The sequence below is a fragment of the Zea mays genome, chromosome 5 (assembly GCF_902167145.1).
Source record: "Zea mays cultivar B73 chromosome 5, Zm-B73-REFERENCE-NAM-5.0, whole genome shotgun sequence".
Classification (NCBI taxonomy): Eukaryota; Viridiplantae; Streptophyta; class Magnoliopsida; order Poales; family Poaceae; genus Zea; species Zea mays.
In genome coordinates, this window is record NC_050100.1 from 143,647,622 (window position 1) to 143,666,080 (window position 18,459).

The following is an 18,459-nucleotide window of genomic DNA, read 5'->3' on the forward strand; positions in this document are numbered from 1 at the left end:
CAAATGTAGCGCAGGAACTGCAATTCTGTTCCGTGTCTACCGGCGAAAATACAGGAGGCCTCTTTGTCGTCTAACCGTTGTTGGTTTCTTCCCCTGACGGATCTTTCTCCTTCCCTCCGATCGGGCCCTGCGCTGCATGCACCAGTCACCAGTCTGCCATCTGCTGAAACCTGAAACGGTAGTACACCCACATTGACGACGACGCATGCAGCTGACGACCCTCATCTCCCGTGCATGAGCCCCATGGCTCTAGCCTATAGCTGTAGGGCTACAAGGCTAGATAGAGAGACCGCGAAAGAGGTAGTAGGGTGCCAGTTGAATGTGCAGGAGAGGCAAGATATATCATATATATTCTCCTTCCTTTTCCCAAAATGGATATTTTCCAGCAGTCGTGCACTGATATCCTAGTTGCAGCTAAAAGATCTATGTGAAAGAAGGATACAAAAGAGAGAGCCAATAGCTAAACATTAATATTTGTACCTATATATTTATTTAAACTTTAGATATTCTTAAAAGTATTGTATATTTAAAGACAGAGGTAATAGCCAAACGCATGGGGCTGTTAATTTTGTTTTGTGGCATTATTTGCATTTGCTCATCTATACTACTTATTAAGAAGGTAAGAGTAGTCTGGCGTTCTGCCCTCCCCCGTGTTCTGCCGTTCTGCCCTTCCCCGCGAAAACTTTGGATCTATTGAGTAGAATGTCTAGCCTTCCACTCTCTAACCAACGTGACTCATGTTGAATTGTGTACAACTTCAACTAAGACTTTATTTGTGTTTAACCCGCCGTCCACTCTGTATGCTCACTGAGTCTAGAAAAACATTTATAGCTTGGTCCCTGATCTTTCTGGAATTTGGGACGCAGTCCAGGAAATAAAGAAAATAGGGAAAAGGAGTTTAGAAATTGATTTTTAGTTTAAAAATAATTGCATAAACCCATTTAATTCATGGAAATTTCATATTAAATCCAAATAAGTTCATTCCAATTTCTATAATTCTATAATATTATTTTTTATCACATAATACCTCTGTTTTGTCATGAAAACAACAATAAAATTGATTTCCTAATTAATCCTATATCAAATACATAGAAACTTTGGAAATTCGTAACTTCCCTATTTTAATTCTAAATTGAACTGTTTCAGTTGTGTTAGTCTCGTATGAATATTTACTACGCAGTAACAATATTGATTATACCATGTTTCATACTTTTATAATTAGATATTTATTTATCCTATGTTAATTGGGTTAATCTATGTATATTGGACTAATTTATTTAATATATTAATATAGTATTCTAACTTTATGGTTATACGATGTTTGACCATTAGTCTTGCAAACACACACACTTACCTTTTTGTTTAAGCAAAAGCGTATGGTGGTACGTGTCCGATGACTAACGATGTACGAGGGAATTTCTTCCGGTATGTGTGAAACGTGCTCTCCAATAATGAGACCATGCAAATCGTGACATATATCGAAGTCTGCATGATACTGATGGTTGCAATGTAGTGGTGAAACAGATAGATTATAAATAACAAAATTTATGTATGGCCAGAATCACAAATTGATTATGAAACATTTTCTCATAACGGTATAACACATATTTTGTATATAAGTTATCGTAGTATACTGGTATTATATATTCCCGTCACTACACGACGGTTCACTTACAGCGACCTACGGTTGGTTGCTAAAGCGGCTTTTAGAGACCTACGGTTGGTCGCTAAAAACCTTTAGCGACCCATAAGGATGGTCGCTGTAGGTGCCGTCGCTAAAGGCTTTAGCGACCGACCGTCCGTTGCTAATATTGTATATTTAGTGACCAACCGTGGGTTGCTGTACTACAGATTTAGCAACCAACTGTAAGTCGTCATACTATATATTTAGCAACCAACAGAAAGTCGCCCTTGTTACAGTTGTTGTTAATAATAATATACATTTAATTAAGCACCACAAATCACAGATTTTTATACACACATCATAAAGACATACACATTTAATCAGTATCACAGTCATAGATCCATCACATAAACACAAAAGCACCACAATTATATGATCACAAAAGTATCACAATTATAATATCATTCACAATTAGATCATTTACAAATAGCTAGATCATTCACAAAAGCTCCAGAGATGATCAGTCACAAAAGCACCACAGCGACATCACTCCAGCTTGAAGCAGTTCAAAAGCCCACAACTACATCACTAATGTTTCATATCACTCCAGCTATTGTTCAAAAGCCCACAACTACATCACTCTAGCTGCTCCAGAGCTGATCAGTCACAAAAGCACCAAAGCTACACTAATGCTTCAAGCAGTTCAAAAGCCTTCAGACAACCACTCCAGCTTCTTGTATCCTCCTGTTTTAAGGTACAAGCTTCCTTTGTCCAGAACACCCTAGAAAAAAGTACATCAAATTAGTATATTGTTGCTACATTTGCAAATAAAAATACAGTTTTGATGCCTTATCTACCTCCACTAGACGGTGTTGCAGCCTTATGCACCAACTTCAGCTGGTGCAATCAAGATTAATCATCATTAAGTTGATGACTCATATAAATCTAAATATAAACAAGATAAGATATAGAATATTACTTTCTTGTACGGCCATGCAACTGACATCATGTAAGCATCAGCCATAGTTTCCACATTTGCACAAGGGCGAGGCAAAACTGTATCTCGTTTTATCACACAAGTTACAATAACTTCACAATATTGCCTTCCAAGGATCTGGCCTCCAACTGTGGTGCTTGGTTTAGTAGAAACAATTGTCCCTTTAGCCACAGGCAAATCAGATCTCAACATAGCATATAATATGACATCTTTTCCAACCTGGTGCAAATGATTAAGAATAATTTACTTCAATGTTTTTGAGGGTTTATGAAAATAAAGGTTAGAAAATGTATGAAATGAATGAGAGCATTACAAGATCATCATGTTTAGAGTGTGAAGCTTCAGCAAAGTGCCTTGTAGATCTTGGTGAGTTTGCACCTTGCATCTGATGAAATATTTGATCATCCTCATCATCTAATTCCTCATCTTCAGAAGCACAATATTCTTCATTGTCTTCCTCATCCTCAGCAGCAAACTTGTTCCTCATCACCTTAAGAAACACAATTTCATAACATAGTACAAGGAATCTAGAAAATTAGGATAAAGCAGCATGAATGAAAATATTGAATACCTTATGTTGAAATGAAGTAGAGCCGCGATGTGACATGGGCTCTTCACTTGCCCGGTCTGGTTGAGCCCTTTGCTCAATTTGAGTCTGTAGCTCAAGTACACGCTCTTCTAAAGCAGCCTTCTCACTTTGAACCTTTGTACGAGCAAGAATCTCCATTTGTAGTCTTGTTGCAGTATAAGACTTCAACTCTGGAGTGCCAATATCTTGAGGAGTAGGGCCTAAACCCAAAACACGAACATATCCTTTTGGCTCTTTCGGTCCACAAACAATAGAGAATGCATCACCCTCTTGAATTGACCGGTCCTTTAACTCTGGATATACTCCAAGAACATCATTAAGTTGGTCCTATAGAGAATTAAAGATGATTCACATGATAAAAGGTAATTCAGATAGAAATGTACTAAAAATTAACAACAAAGCCTTACAATTATTGGTTTTGCCTGTTCTGTAGGAACACCATTTTTTCTTGTATGGGTTTGGATAAAGTTTTCATCTCTTCGTGGAGGACGTCCTAGTTTCACAGCCTGCAAACATACTTTGTTCATTGAAAACAGCAAGCAGCAGCAGCAGCACAGCAGCACAAGCAGCAATCTATTTTGTGTCAATCTATTTTAGCAGCACAGCAGCACAAGCAGCAATCTATTTTCAGACTGGACAATAGAGCTTATATCAAATGTGGAGCAGCAGGATGTAATCATGAATAGAGATAGTAAAATACAAAGAACATTACCAAATCATATTGTGAACATGCATAGCTCACACTGCCGGCTGTATGGTGCATCTTTAGCTTTTGTCGATTTATTTTAGCTTTTTCTGAGCGATCCTAAAAATAGAATAAAAAATATGTGTTACAGGATTGAAGTATGGTTGCTTTATTAGAACTAAAGTGTAGAGCTTACCTGAAATTCAGAAGACATCCAATAGTTGTACATAGAGTGCCAATCATCATCATTAACCCTCTTATCAGGACATTCTGGAATTTCTTTTATAGACAATTCAGGATTGAAGTATCGTTGCTTTATGGATGCTTTAAATTGCTTCCACTTCTTTCCAGCTGTGCGCATAACCCAGTTTAAGGCAGCAGCATGTACATCATAATATGTCTTTATATCCTCCCACAACTCATACTTCTTGTTTATATCAACAAGCCTCCAGTCCGTGGTAGCAATAGACAATTTCTTTCTAACTTGACACCCAATAGCACTTGAAAGTTGTCTAGCACTTTTACCAATAGGCTGACCTCGATCATTGAGTAAAATTTTGATTTTTGGCATTTCAGGTGACCTTGAGAATATTCCCTCCATCTTAGTTATGCCCCCTGCAAGCCTCTTTTTTGTAGCATTGATTGGATCATCCTCGAAAACTTCAACTTAAGCAAATGAAAAGCACACATTGGTAACTGTTAAAAGAAGTTGCATGTACTAAATGATATACATGATATATAAATATGAGGATTATGAGTCATCACCATTGTCAGTGAGAAAATCTCCCACCGTCTGCAAATCAGCAATCGCTTGTTCGTCTTGAGGTTGAGCATTTTGTCTTTGTGGCCTTGGTCGCAAGTTTGGAGGTTTAGTTGTTGGAACACTTTGTCTTTGTGGTCTTGGTCGCAAGTTTGGAGGTTTAGTTGTTGGAACACTTGTCTTCTGTTTTTTCTACAAGCGAATGGCATGAATGTTATGCAGTTAACTGCTATGAAACTGCTATATACATTTGCTAAAAGTGCTAGAACTAAAACTGCTATAAAATTGAAACTGATACACTAATTTGGTGGTCCCGTGCATCACTAATTTGACAGTTATGTAACAGACCATCACTGAAGAATACACTGAAGACCATCACTGCCGAGACGTAGAAGAAAAAAACTGGGCACTAATTCTGATACTGAAACTGAAACTGGGCACAAATTTTGTTACATAATGTCAAACTGGGCACCATATGTAGGAGAACAAGATTTCTTCAGTGGGTTTGGGTTGATTCCACATCGAAAAGGGAAGAGAAGGCTGCCCAAAAGTGGAACATCAGGTTCCAGATTCAGACTTAACCAAATGGCGAAGTACTGAATTTTAGTAGAATTTTTCTCTGTTTAGACACATGTAGCGATTCAGACTTAACCAGATTCAGACTTTGAGCTGTTATAATGTGGTTGAAAATAGACTTCAGATTTGTGGTAGTAATCTGATAATACTAAGCTGGGGAAAAACATGGTTGGCCGGCTAAGTGGGTCTGCTACCATTAAGAGTCTTTGAGAAAACTGGGCGTGAATATTAGAAGTTCAGTCAAAACAAAACAATGGAAAGGAATTCAGAGTTAATTCCCTAATAGAGCACTGCTATAGACATCTAGTAAAAAAACATTATCCCATCCGGTTTCTAGCTGTTTTGAACTTACGAAGGATAGGTATGGCTAGTGTTTGGATGTTACCAGTGGATCAGTTTGTGATTAAGAAGCTCTAAGAAGCTCTAAAACTGTTGGTGATTATGTAACTGGGCACTGGGCACTAAGAAGCTCTAAAACTGTTGGTGATCAGATTCTGTTGGTGATCAGATTTTATTTTCTGGAACTGGGCACTAAGAAGCTCTAAAACTGTTGGTGATCAGATTCTGTTGGTGATCAGATTTTATTTTCTGGAACTAGGCACTAAGAAGCTCTAAAACTGGGCACTAAACTGTTGGTGATCAGATTTTGGTCCTGGGTCTTGGAGAGGCAAAGACAGACTGGACAGTCTGGATAGTGAAAACAAGGCGTCTCAAGAGCTACAAAGCACAGGTCGAGAACAAAGAGATCACAAGGCGTCTCAAGCACAAGGAAAACATCAATTTCGGTAAAGTGCAGAGCAAGAGGGGGAAGGTCGACAGTCTGGACAGTGATGGCTTACCATACGTCGGAGCAAGTCTTCAGAGTGGTGACATTGTCATTGGTAAGGTCACGGTAGTAATCGGATTCTAAAAATTCTGGGATAACTAGGCACTATTTCTGGGATAACTGGGCACTCACATACACATACACAGATAACTGGGCACTAAGTTTGTTTCTGGGATTCTGTTTCTGGAATTCTGGGCACTATTTCTGTTTCTGGGAGCACATACACAATTCTGGGCACTAATTCTAGCACAATTCTGGGCACTATTTCTCTGGTTTCTACTACTGCACAGGAACATCAAGTTGCACAGGAATTCCTTTTCTAGCACAGGATTGAAATAGATCTGAAAGCAATAAAGATATAGATAGGTGCAGTAGTAGAAACCAGAGATGTTCCTGTGCTATAATGAGTTGCTAAACACTAGCAGATTACAATTAAGCCCATGAATAAGAGTAAAAATGTCGTCTTATGATCCTGAAGGAAACTATTTATTGTAAAGAGATGATACTCAGAGTAAGACATATTTGTGGCAGGGAGATTTGAAATATGAACTTGTAAATGTAATGCAAATAATTGCAGCTGTGTTTGAGTAAACAGAACACAAAATAAGCACAAAGAAATTCATTTAAGAGATGCCAACCTTTGAAATTTTTTTGGATGGACCTTGGTGCTCCATACTCTTGACGATTTCAGGGATGTTAAGAGATGCCAACCTTTGAAATTTTTTTGGATGGACCTTGGTGCTCCATACTCTTGACGATTTCAGGGATGTTAAGAGATGCCAACCTCCTTTTATTTCTTTCAATATTTTCTTGCTTCAGCTGCTCGTATTCACTACATGATCCATCTTTATTGCTTTCTCTTGCGCTTGCCATTTTTTTCCTGAAATATCATCAAACATGGAATCATCAAACTTACTCAAACAATGAGATTAGCTATTTACACTCAAACAACAAGTGCATGCATATATTAAAAAATATCATCAAACATGGAATCATCAAACTTACTTTCTAGATTTTTTTCCTTGTTTTACTCCACTAACAATGACACCATCTATATCTGTTCTAGCACATGGGACACATCCAACAGTAAGACTTTCAAATACATTAGATTGCAGATCAAGGATTGGCGGAACTACATAATTTTCATCATCAATGATACCATAATCAACATCACTTCCATACAAATCTCGCGGTTTTGGCTGAACAACAGCTACCCATTCAGTATCAATTGGATCAACAACATAGTAAACTTGTGTTGCCTGTGATGCTAATATGAAAGGTTCATCCGAGATCTTTTCACCAGTATTGAATAAATGTTTGAAATTCACTGTAGTGATTCCAAATTGATCTGTTCGAACCCATTTGTTGTTTACACGGTTATCAACCCAATCACACTTGAAAAGCACAATATTTCCTTTGTGGTGATAGTTGAGTTCAAGAATTTCTTTTATGATACCATAAAAGATGTTTTTCCCTATAGTATGGTTGTCATCATTTCCTCTTTCGAAATGAGTTGTCTCAGCAGCTAACGCTACCCCACTACTTTGGACAGACCTATTCTCATCATATGACTGTGTACGGAAGTTGAATCCATTTATTGAGTAGCTGTTATACTGATGTGCAATCATCATTGGTCCCTTAGCTAAAATTTTGATCTCTTCTGAGGCCTCCTCACATGTTTCCTCAACCTGTGGTACCAATACTATTGTTAAAGTGAAAGACTTTATGAGATTGTAAATTCACTTCTCCTTTTATACTTACATGTAACCTGAACCACTCATGGAAGGTTTTATGTTGCATGTGGTTGGTCTCACGCTGATTTTGAACACCAATTGAGGAGAGGTATTGAGCATGTTTGTTGAAATGGCCAACATGAATTTTCTTTGAAATGGCCAACGAAGAGTAAATAATTACATGATACTCGCTGAGTTAGATAACTTACTTTAAATATGGTTCTATGTTGGAATAGTTGAAAAGGACATATCTATGTGCTTGAAGCCATGTCTTGTGATCTAAATTGACAACACACTTTCCAGCCAATGCTCGACCAATTTTGTGAAAGAATGGAGTTGTAACACAAATTTGTGTTGGTAAGCGATTTCTAATTCTATGGTTGAAGTGGGTCTCATCTTGTAAATACCGAGAACAAAGCGTGAGAGCCTCATCAAACAAAGAACCCTCCATAATTGATCCTTCTGGGTGACTTTTTGTACGCACATAGCCCTTGCATTTTTTAGAAACCTATACATGTAAACAACGACACTCATCATATTATTGAAAAATTATATCGTTATTTGTTTGCTATGTAATATACCAAAGAAAAATACCTCTCCACCGGCCACATGCTTCGAAAATGGATTGGGCCTGCCACTCTTGCTTGGGTAGGAAGATGTACCATCAAATGTACATTAATGGTAAAAATGATGGAGGGAAAATAATCTCTAAAAGGCTCAAGATTTCAGCTATCTCAGATTCTAACCTTTGCATGTCACTTATTCGAATAACATGAGAGTACAATTTTCTAAAGAACGTGCTTAAACGAATCAGCACAGCACTAACTTCTTGAGGGAGAACTCTCCGGATAGCAAGTGGCAGTAAATCTTGTAGAAGAATGTGGTTGCCATGAGTATTAAGATTAACTATCTTTTTTTCATTGACAAGAACATTATGTCGTATATCAGCGGCATATCCATCAGGAAACTTGACCCCTTTTAATACTTGACAAAACAATTTCTTCTCAACAGAGCTCATTGAGTAGGGTGCAGGAGGCAAATAAAATTGATTAGCTTCTAGTTCAATAGGATGAAGGTCGCTTCTAATACCTAAAGCTTGAAGATCCAAGCGAGCATTCAGATTATCCTTAGATTTTCCAACAATGTCCAACAAAGTATTAATTATATTTTCACACACATTCTTCTCTATGTGCATGACATCAAAATTATATCGAATTTTCAAGTCCTTCCAATATGGAAGAGTGAACCAAATAGGTCTCCTTTTCAAAAAGACTAATGGTTTCCCATCCTTGCGTTTCTGATTCCTTATTGGCTTACCTGATGGCTTCTTGCCATAAATTGTTTTCAAATTTTTTGTACAATCCAAAATTTCCTCTCCTGAAAGAGGAGTAGGTGCTGGCCTCAACTCACTTTCACCAAATGAATCAACATCAGACCTAAATGGGTGGTTTGGATGTAAGAACCTACGATGTCCCATGTAGCAAGACTTGCTACCATTTCCAAGTCTGAGAGAACAAATCAATGAGTGGCAATCAGGACACGCTGCTTGACCAGAGGTGACAAATCCGGATACACTGCCTAGACCAGGGAAATCAGTGATGGTCCAAATTATTGCAGCACGCAACTGAAAGTATTCACCCTTTGAGGCATCATAGGTCTTCACACCATTAATAAACATATCAAGCAGATCATAGACAAGGGGCTGAAAATAAACGTCCATATCACTACCCGCAGAAGATCGACCAGGAATTAAGACAGACAAGATAAAATTTGAATCCTTCATGCACATCAATGGTGGAAAGTTGAGTGGAATCAATATGCCAGGCCAAATACTGTAACTAACATTCATTGTCCTATATGGATTGAAACCATCTGTAGCAAATGCTAGGCGGATATTACGACTATCCATAGCAAATTCTGGATACTTTTGATCAATATCTTTCCACAAGGGTGAATCGGCAGGATGCCTAAGCGAACCATCTTTTACTCTTTGTTCATCATGCCACCTTGTGAGACTTGCAAATTTAGAAGAAACAAACAATCTTTGGAGTCTTTTTTTAATAGGGAAATAACGAAGCACCTTCCTAGGAACTTTGTACTCACGTTTCCCATCTAGACTCTTCTTTTCTGATTTCCAACGTGAGACACTACATACCGAGCATGAATCAAGTTTTTTATGCTCCTTCCAAAATAGAATGCAATCATTTTCACATGCATGAATTGTAGTGTACCCGACTCCTACAGATTTGACCACTTTCTTTGCTTCATGAAAGTTTCTAGGAAGTGCTGAACCCTTAGGAAGTGCATCAACAAGTAAATCTACCAACAAATCAAAACTTCTATCTGTCCATCCTCCAAGAAGTTTGATGTGAAGCAAACGAACTAGGAAATGTAGCTTTGAGTAGTTTTGACAACCCGGATATAATTCTTGACTATTGTCTTCTGCTAGCTTACGAATGGCTATTGTGTCTTCATTAGGTTCCTCAAAAGACCCATCATCCTCCATATCCCCTCCATCATCTAAACCACAAGCTAAATCCTTTAACAACTCAGATATTGCATCATCTTCTGTAGGATGCTCGCTAAACTCATCATCATTGTTACCATGATTCACAAAAGAGGACGAAGCTTCTCCATGTAAGGTCCATGTTGTGTACCCTTTTAGAAAACCATCACATATCAAGTGTTCTCGCACTTCACCGGCCTCTCTCCAAAACGAGTTAACACACTTCTTGCAAGGGCATAGTATCTTGTTTCCTATTGCTGAATGTCTAAATGCAAAAGCTAGAAAACCATTCACCCCTTGTTTATAAACCTTTGTCTCCCTACATACAGTTCCTATGTTACATATCAATATAACTATAGAAAAACATAAGAGTTGCTATGAAAAGTTGCTTTGTACCTAGCCTCACTTGTGATCCATGATTTATCCATACTCTTTATGTAGGATTTATCCATACCTAGGTGTGCCTGCACAACCTTCACTAACTCAGGCTAACACGACCGTAGTATATGATGTGTTCTGCAAGAGCTAGCAAAGCAATGAGGGCAGCACTTATGTACCATTAACCTGCCCTTCTACTAGCTGATCGATCGACCCTCTCACACAATCCAATAGTAACAGAAATTTATAATAAATTAACATTCCAACAACCTCAAATAATAATTTTAGCACCAAATAATAATGTGCCTAGTGTGGGCAGCAAACAAAAAAAAGCAACGTGTCTAGTGTGGGCAGCAAACAATAGTCAAGAATACAGATCTGGCTAAGTGACATTGATATGGAGCACTTACACAGCACGAAGAAACCGATGTAGCCGTCTTTGGGAGCTGATGTCGTGGGAGTTGAATCCGATGTAGCCGATGTAGCGGTGGTGCCTGGTGCCTGCCGGCTGGTGCTGGTGGCCTGATGGAGTGGTGGGGGGCGGCGGGGCGCCTGGGGCTGGGGCAGTCCGGCAGTGGGCGCGCTGGACGGTGCCGCGGAGCGGCAGCCGGCGGAGGCGCGGACCGCGGTGGGGCCTGGAGGCGGCCGGCCGCGGGGCTGGGGCCTGGGGCTGGGCGGCTGCCGGCGGCCAGCGAGGGTGGGGTTGGGCGGCTGGGGGAGACGGGTGGGGCTGGGCGACTGCCGGCAGCTGGGGCCTAGGGGCGAGCGAGCGAGAGTGGGGTTGGGCGGCTGGGGGAGACAGGTCACGGACCACGTGCACGATGATGTGCTGAAGTCGTGAAGACTAAAGGACAGAAGGGTACGTGCTGGATTGCTATTAGGGATTTAGGGTTCATCTGCTGCCTGACACGTGGGCCAGGCTGTATTTCAGTTTTTTTCTGGTTTTTCGGTTCTTTAGAGTGGAGTAAATAAGAAACACAAAAATCACGTACCCCTATAGCGACCCACCATCAGTCCCACACTTACCTCTATAGCGACCGACCATAAGTCGATAAATTTCTAGACTTTTAGCGACCCACAGACCGTCGTTATAAAAGCATTTAGCGACCAACCGTCGGTCCATAACTTTTAGCGACCAACCGTCGGTCCCTAATAAGGGTCGCTAAAGATCAACCGTGTAGTGCGTTGCAACGCACGGGCATTCAGCTAGCTAGTGTATATATATATATATATATATATATATGTATGTATATCTACTACTACTTAATTGTGTAGTGTAGGCGTCCACAAGTGCTTGTTCTGCCGGTTCGCTCTGCCCACCCACCGCCCCTCTGTTCCCCGCCATCCATACGACGCCGAGCCGCCATCAACGTCGATCCTGCGAACCGGAGCCCCAGCAGCGCGGCCGACGCACCCTCGATCCTCGATCCGCAATCTACGCTCCCCGCCATCAACGCTCCCCGCCATCAACGCTCGATCTCTGCTCCCCGCCATCAACGCGGCCGCCCCGCTCACCTTCCATCGACGGGATCGGTGTTGATGGCGGATCGACGAGGGCGGTGGGTGGGGCGGCCCCGGATCCCCGGCTCCGTGCCCCCGCGACCTCCCGCGATGCCCCTGCCCCCTGAGCCCCGAGAAGGGGACGCGGTAGTTGAGGCCGTAGACGGAGGAGGAGGCCCAGACGACGGCCGGCTACGGGTCGGCGTCCTTGCAGGCCTTGAGGAGGGAGACGAGGCCGACGACGTTGGAGTGGACGTACGCCGCCGGGTTCTCCATGGCGTAGCGCACGCCGGCCTGCGCCGCGAGGTGGATCACGTGGGTGAAGGGCACGACGTCGAAGAGCTTGGCCAGGAGGCGGCCGTCGTTGATGTCGCCCTCCACGACGAACACGCCGTGGCTGCCCAGCAGCGTGCGCCGCGCCTTCTTGAGCGAGGGGTCGTAGTAGGAGTTGAAGCTGTCGATGCCGACGACGCCGTCGCCGCGCTTGCGGAGCGCCAGCGAGCAGTGCGCGCCCATGAAGCCCGCGGCGCCCGTGACGAGCACGGACAGCCCCAGGCGCCGACCGCCGCCGCGGCGACGCCGACGCCCGGATCTGGCGTTCCCAGTGCAGCCCGCCCCAGGACGCCCACGCTCGCGCAACGCAGGAAGACCTTCCCCAACGCAAGAAGGGCAGTGCGCGTAGGCGTCCACGGTGCACGGTTCTGCCTGTCCCTCTCTCCCGCACCCCGCCCCCGTCCGTTTGCCTGCACAACCCGCCACTGCCACGCCCGTCCAGCCGCCGCCGCCGAGCTCGTCCGCGATGAGCACCGCCAGGGTGCCGCCCAAGCTGTGCCCAGTGACCGTGACGCCCACTCCTCGCCCTACTTGTCGAGAAGCCGCCGTGACCACCGCCAAGGCGCATCCTATTCCCCCACCGCCGGCGGCGCCGCCGGAGTCGCCGACTCCTCTTCGGCACGGACTTCTTCTCCTGCGAGCCTCGTCCGCCAGGTGGCTTCGTCTGGAGTGGACCCCTCACCGGCCCTCCGCGAGCTGGCAGTCTATGTCTATCTCTCCGACGACGACGTCAACGACTTCAAAAAGAACACGCTTGTGGGCGCCGGCCGCGTCGCCGAGACCGTCGCGTCAGTTCTTTGGAGAAGAGCCGAGGAAACCGGCGTCGAAGGCATGGAGGCGGCCACGAGAGTGCTAGCCTTGATCTTGGCCTCGGATGGCATCGACGACTCAAACAAGAAGCGGGTGGCCACTGGCCTCGTCGCAGACGCGGCGGCCTCGACCGCGTCGCTGGCGCGTGTGAAGCGCGGCGGGAGCGGCCTGGAGGCGAGGATCGACGCGGCCAGGCTGGCAGAGCTGTTGCTCGTCAATGCGGCTGGCGAGGCGAAGGCGGCGGTGACCAAATCGTCCGAGCTGCTGGCCGAGCTGGTACGCCTCGTGGGCACCGTCGACGATACGGGCGCCCTGGATAGGAACGCCGTGGACACCAGCCTTTCCTGCCTGGCCGCCATCTGCGGGTCGTGTCGCGCGCGGCGAGATGGTGCGCCATGGCGCGGTCCCGGCTGCTGTGCGTGCTCTGCGTGCCTCGACGGAGTCCGGCGCGTCCGCGAAGGCGCTCCGGGTCCTCGAGTCCACCGTGGGTTGCGCCGAGGGCCGTGCCACGCTGTGCGCCAACGCGGAGGACGCCATCCCTGCGGTGGTGGGCAAGATGATGAAGGCTGGGCGCGACGACGCGGAGGCCGCCGTGGCCGTGCTCTGAGCGGTCTGCCACCGGTACCAGGACCGCCGGGCAGCGGACGCGGCTGCGGCGGCCGAGGGCGGGCTGACGAGGCTCCTCCTCCTGATGCAGAGCGGGTGCTCGCCAGCGGCGAGACAGATGGCGCTGGAGCTGCTGAAGATATACAGGGTGAACACCAAGAGCTGCCTCACCGGCTACGACTCCAAGACCACCCACATCATGCCGTTCTGAGGAACCGGAGCGGACGAGAATGGCTTGCCGCGATCCTGGGTGGCTGTTTTGACATGATGAAATGGATTTAATTCAATGAATCAATTAAATCGCATGGAACAAGGGAACGTTTTCTTGTTCCTGTGATGTTTATTGATTTCCACTCCCCTCCTCTTTTCTTTTGATGTAAGCCGGTAGAGAAACAAACAAGAATTAGTTCATGAAGGTGAGATGAAGAATAATCTGTACAGACATGATCAGAACATGCATAGTGGACAATTTAACCAAAGGATTGATTTTTAGGCCAAATAAATTGGAATTGTTTCATTGCTCTTCCTGAAAGGTTTTCGATCTCTTTTGAGAGATGATGATCAACAGGAGATGTGGAATGATAAGGTAGCAACTGGAAGCAATAATGATTGTTGCTTGCTGCCAGATCATAGTTTACGAAGAAGCTGAATGGACGACGATCACATCAAATGAATGTATAAACAATGTTGAGCAATGCCATCAAGTAGGCATATTTAATTGTTTTACTAAGTCATTTTCTGCAACCACTTTAAGCAAGCGCTTGCAGAGCACCACCATGGAAGGTGGCTTGATGTGATAATGTTTTGCCATTCATTTCTGTTTCAGTGCTCACTTTGCTACAATGCTTTGCATATGCTCAAGGTCACCAGAATACTGTTTGCTTCAATACAGAAACTGAACCTGTGGGTCCACTTCTCTAACCCTTGTTTATGCAGGGATAACTTTATTCAGACGTTCCGAACTTGAAGCTGCATGCATGTGAAGGTTTCAGCAACATAATTGGCACACTACCTAGATTTGAAATGTATAAAGGAACTCTCCCATGCAGAACAGAAATAACTGTGGTGGTTTCTACAACGGTAGCTTTATGCAGGAGGTTAGTACGCTAGAGCTTAAGCACATTTCATGAATATTTACTACTTCTTAAGAACATAATGTAGGCATCCACGGTGCACGTTCTGCCCCCTGTGCTCACAACCGCGCCACCGCTCTGCCTTCCACAAAATCACGCGGCGTCATTGGGGTAAATCAGGCTCTCTGGCACTGAAATCAGGCTGTAGCGCGTCATGTTCACTGAAATCACGCGGCGTCATGTTTACTGCCTTCCACAAAATCACGCGGCGTCATATTTACTGTCTTCTATGTTAAGCTCAAGTGTTTTATTTGCACTACCCTCCCCTGGCAAATAATCTAGCCTTCTAATTCGACATGTCGTTGTTGCCCAACAGAGCCTTCTGTTTCGTCTGTTTCTCTTCCTCTCTTATTTTTGGCGTTAATATGATGTGCCTTTCCGGATGGGATGGGACGGAACGGTCGGAGCAGTCAGCCCAGTCCAGGGCGGATACATATAGTTAGGGCTAATATTAATATACACTTGTCTGGCTGAGGATTATCCACAATAATTGAAGCATATCTCTACTACTCTATAAGTCTGCAGTGTAGGCGTCTACACCCCGACACCCTCTCGCCCGCGCTCTGTTGATCCCGTGGTACTCGCCCTAGCCTCCGTTGATCCCACCATCATCGCCCCGCCTGCTCTCCGCCATCCTCGCTCCCACCATCCATAAGGCAACACCATGCCCCCACTCCTCTACCATCCACGCCATCCTCGCCCCATGCTCGCCCGCACACCTCGCCATCCTTGCCCTCCTCCGCGCAGGTCCTCGGTGCCCCTTCCCCCACCCATGTCGTCCCCGCATATTCAGATCCGGGGTTCGCTCGGGTTGCCTCGCCTCGCCGGGGACCCACCATGGCGGTCAGGGAGATGCTTGCGACCTGCTGGGTGAGTTGCTCGATCTTCGCCGCCGTTTCTTTCTCGAGACTCTTGACGTTTGCACTGGAGTCACCGCTGCTCTGTAGTCACCAAGACACAGAAGTGAGGTCCTGTAGTCCTGTGGGAAAAAAGGGACATGGCGTGCATACCTTATAACACATATTTTTATGTTCCCGTTGCAACGCACGGGCACTCACCTAGTGTATATATGAACAGCTCATCATTACTTATAGTTATAGGGCCGCGTCCTGTCTACACCCCTGCTATCATGTCTCTCATATGTATATTTGTATATTTATGTGTTACTACTTATTAACTATGCCATGACTTCTCCGTGTCTTGTGTCATTCAATTCAATTGCCTCGCCTCCCCACTGCTCTCTAATTCTGCAGGCTGCTCCTGGCTGGATACAAAGAAGAAGCTGTAGTAGCAATAATTTCTGCATTTATTCATGTAACCGATCTACTTTTTGGTATTTTTAGACTAAATTTTTTTTGTGCCTTACATATATATACCCTCCGTCCCAGTATATGATGCATAATCATCTCTAGTTCAAAAACCAATAAATATATTTAATACTCCCTATCTACACTAGTAATGCTCATGCATGGAGAAATGGGTATTGAATTATTGATACATCTGTACGATTGAAGATTAGTCATAAAACACGTCACACCATGAATTATCCTTCATAGAGTAGGGAAATTATTCATCATGCATAATTACTCAGCTTTTTTATCGACGATTTAGATTTGAAACCGATGATTCGTTCGCGCACGCACTCTTGTATGGATCCAGTACTCTGCCATCTCTCCACTGGCACTGGGTAATTATTCATCATGCATAATTACCACGCGACTCCAGTATGTAGGCGTACGTCTGACTGCATCCACGTTCCACAGCATGCGGAAGCATAGTATACTAGTATAATCTAGCCATCGTACGACAGAGGATACAGTGGTCTATGGTAGACGAAAGCGTGTGTTTTTTCTCGTGAGCGGATGTTCAACTAGCTATAGCTAGGGCACAGGCGCGATCATCTCCTTCCGCCCCCACGTACGCCCTCTCCTGCGGCAAGCTAGCTAGCTACTGTATGTACAGTGCGCACCTGCATTTGCATGCAAAGCATCTAATCGAGCTCGCTTGTCCGTTTGCAAATGTCTGTTTGTGACTCCATATCCATGCACGATACACCTATAGTCACCTAGCTAGCACATATGTACATGCTATCATATTACTTATGCATATTTAAATTATATGTATGTGCTAAATTAAGTATTGTCTGATTTGTTCCGTGTTTAAAACAACATGTACAGTGGTACACTACCGAAATCGGGCTCTTTGCCGAGTGACTGCCTGGAAAACACTCGGTGAAGTCTTTACCGGGTGTCGCACTCGACAAAGAGAGATCGGCGAACTGTACATCGACAACGGTTTCTTTGTGGAGTACTTTTTATCGGGCACTCGACAAAAGACTTTGTTGAGTGTCACTCGGTACTCGGCAAAGAAAAACCGCCGTCACGATGACTGGTAACAGAGACGACGTCTTTGTCGAGCGCCGCCGTTCGCCGAGTGTTTGGCATTCGGCAAATTTTTTTTTGCTGAGTGTCTTTCTGTGCCGAAAGTTCTGCTCTCAGTAAACACGGTCATTACCGAAAACAGGACTTTGTCGAGTGCCCGACAGAAAGCACTCGACAAAGCGCTGAGCACTCGGCAAAGAGCCGGATTTCAATAATGGTACTATCTATCTATGTGATGCAGGCACATGAAAGAGATATCTCTATTTTACTAGGTTATGCCTTTACTGGTGACAAGGGTATAATATGAGATTTTCTCCATCCTCTAACTCTTCATCTAATTTTCATGATGGTTATAAGTATCATTTTGTTCCTCTCATATAGATGCCATTTATCTTTCACATAGATAAACTTTGGCTCCTTACATTAATACATGAATATTTTTGGAAGCTAATTGAAAGGGGGCGACAATACGCGCCTATATAATACGAGGATGTGACTACGAGACATATAGAAGAGATACGGCACCTCCTTTAGCAATTGAAATGAGACTTTTGTCTCTTCCTTTTGTCAAGTATGGGCAGTTTATTGCGTTGGACAGGGCGTGGTTAGTTACAAATGTAGCGTTGCGCGCCCAGGTGAAAATTCTTCAGCACACCACACTGCCTATTGCATTGATTAGGATCCCTGCAACTACGAGTGGACCAATATACTTATAGAACATGGATTTATTTCGTATGGGACATACACAAGGAGACATACAAGAATCTAGAGATATGTGCGCTTCGTTAGTTATTGTTTGGAAAAGACATGCACAAACGGACATGCCCATGAAGTTAGATTACCGCTTTATGACCTCTGATATACATAGGAGACGACATTATATTCAAAACAACATTTGATTGATATATATATACTCCCTCTATATCCTCAATATTGTTGGCACAGGCTATTTTGGAACTTCAACTATTTTGGAACAGGCTAGGGTAGTATAATTCACTACCGGACACAGCTTCTTTGCCGAG

At 44.1% G+C, this 18,459-nt stretch overlaps 1 protein-coding gene and 1 pseudogene across 2 annotated transcripts; one reads left to right on the plus strand and one right to left on the minus strand.

The window, feature by feature from the left end:
* Positions 1 to 2,250: 2,250 nt before the first annotated feature.
* LOC118472056 (uncharacterized) lies at positions 2,251 to 4,527 on the minus strand. Of its 2 annotated transcripts, XM_035959124.1 has the most exons (8): positions 4,092 to 4,527; positions 3,923 to 4,015; positions 3,618 to 3,716; positions 3,193 to 3,537; positions 2,935 to 3,111; positions 2,604 to 2,840; positions 2,482 to 2,521; positions 2,251 to 2,405 (listed from the first exon to the last, which is right to left on the minus strand). In XM_035959124.1, exons 1-8 carry the CDS (start codon positions 4,494 to 4,496, stop codon positions 2,374 to 2,376), a joined length of 1,428 nt encoding a protein of 475 aa, XP_035815017.1. In that variant the 5' UTR covers positions 4,497 to 4,527; the 3' UTR covers positions 2,251 to 2,373. The 2 variants fall into 2 exon arrangements, with proteins under 2 accessions (XP_035815017.1, XP_035815018.1); XM_035959125.1 differs by lacking the exon at positions 3,923 to 4,015.
* Positions 4,528 to 12,688: 8,161 nt separating this feature from the next.
* Positions 12,689 to 14,134, plus strand: LOC103626976 (U-box domain-containing protein 27-like; annotated as a pseudogene).
* Positions 14,135 to 18,459: the final 4,325 nt, after the last annotated feature.

Coding starts and splice junctions, on each gene's coding strand:
- LOC118472056 (XM_035959124.1), bottom strand. CDS start 4,496: ATGGAGGGAATATTCTCAAGGTCACCTGAAATGCCAAAAATCAAAATT. Junction 4,016..4,091: donor GGATGTCTTCTGAATTTCAG/GTAAGCTCTACA, acceptor TTCTATTTTTAG/GATCGCTCAGAAAAAGCTAA. Junction 3,112..3,192: donor CTACTTCATTTCAACATAAG/GTATTCAATATT, acceptor GTGTTTCTTAAG/GTGATGAGGAACAAGTTTGC.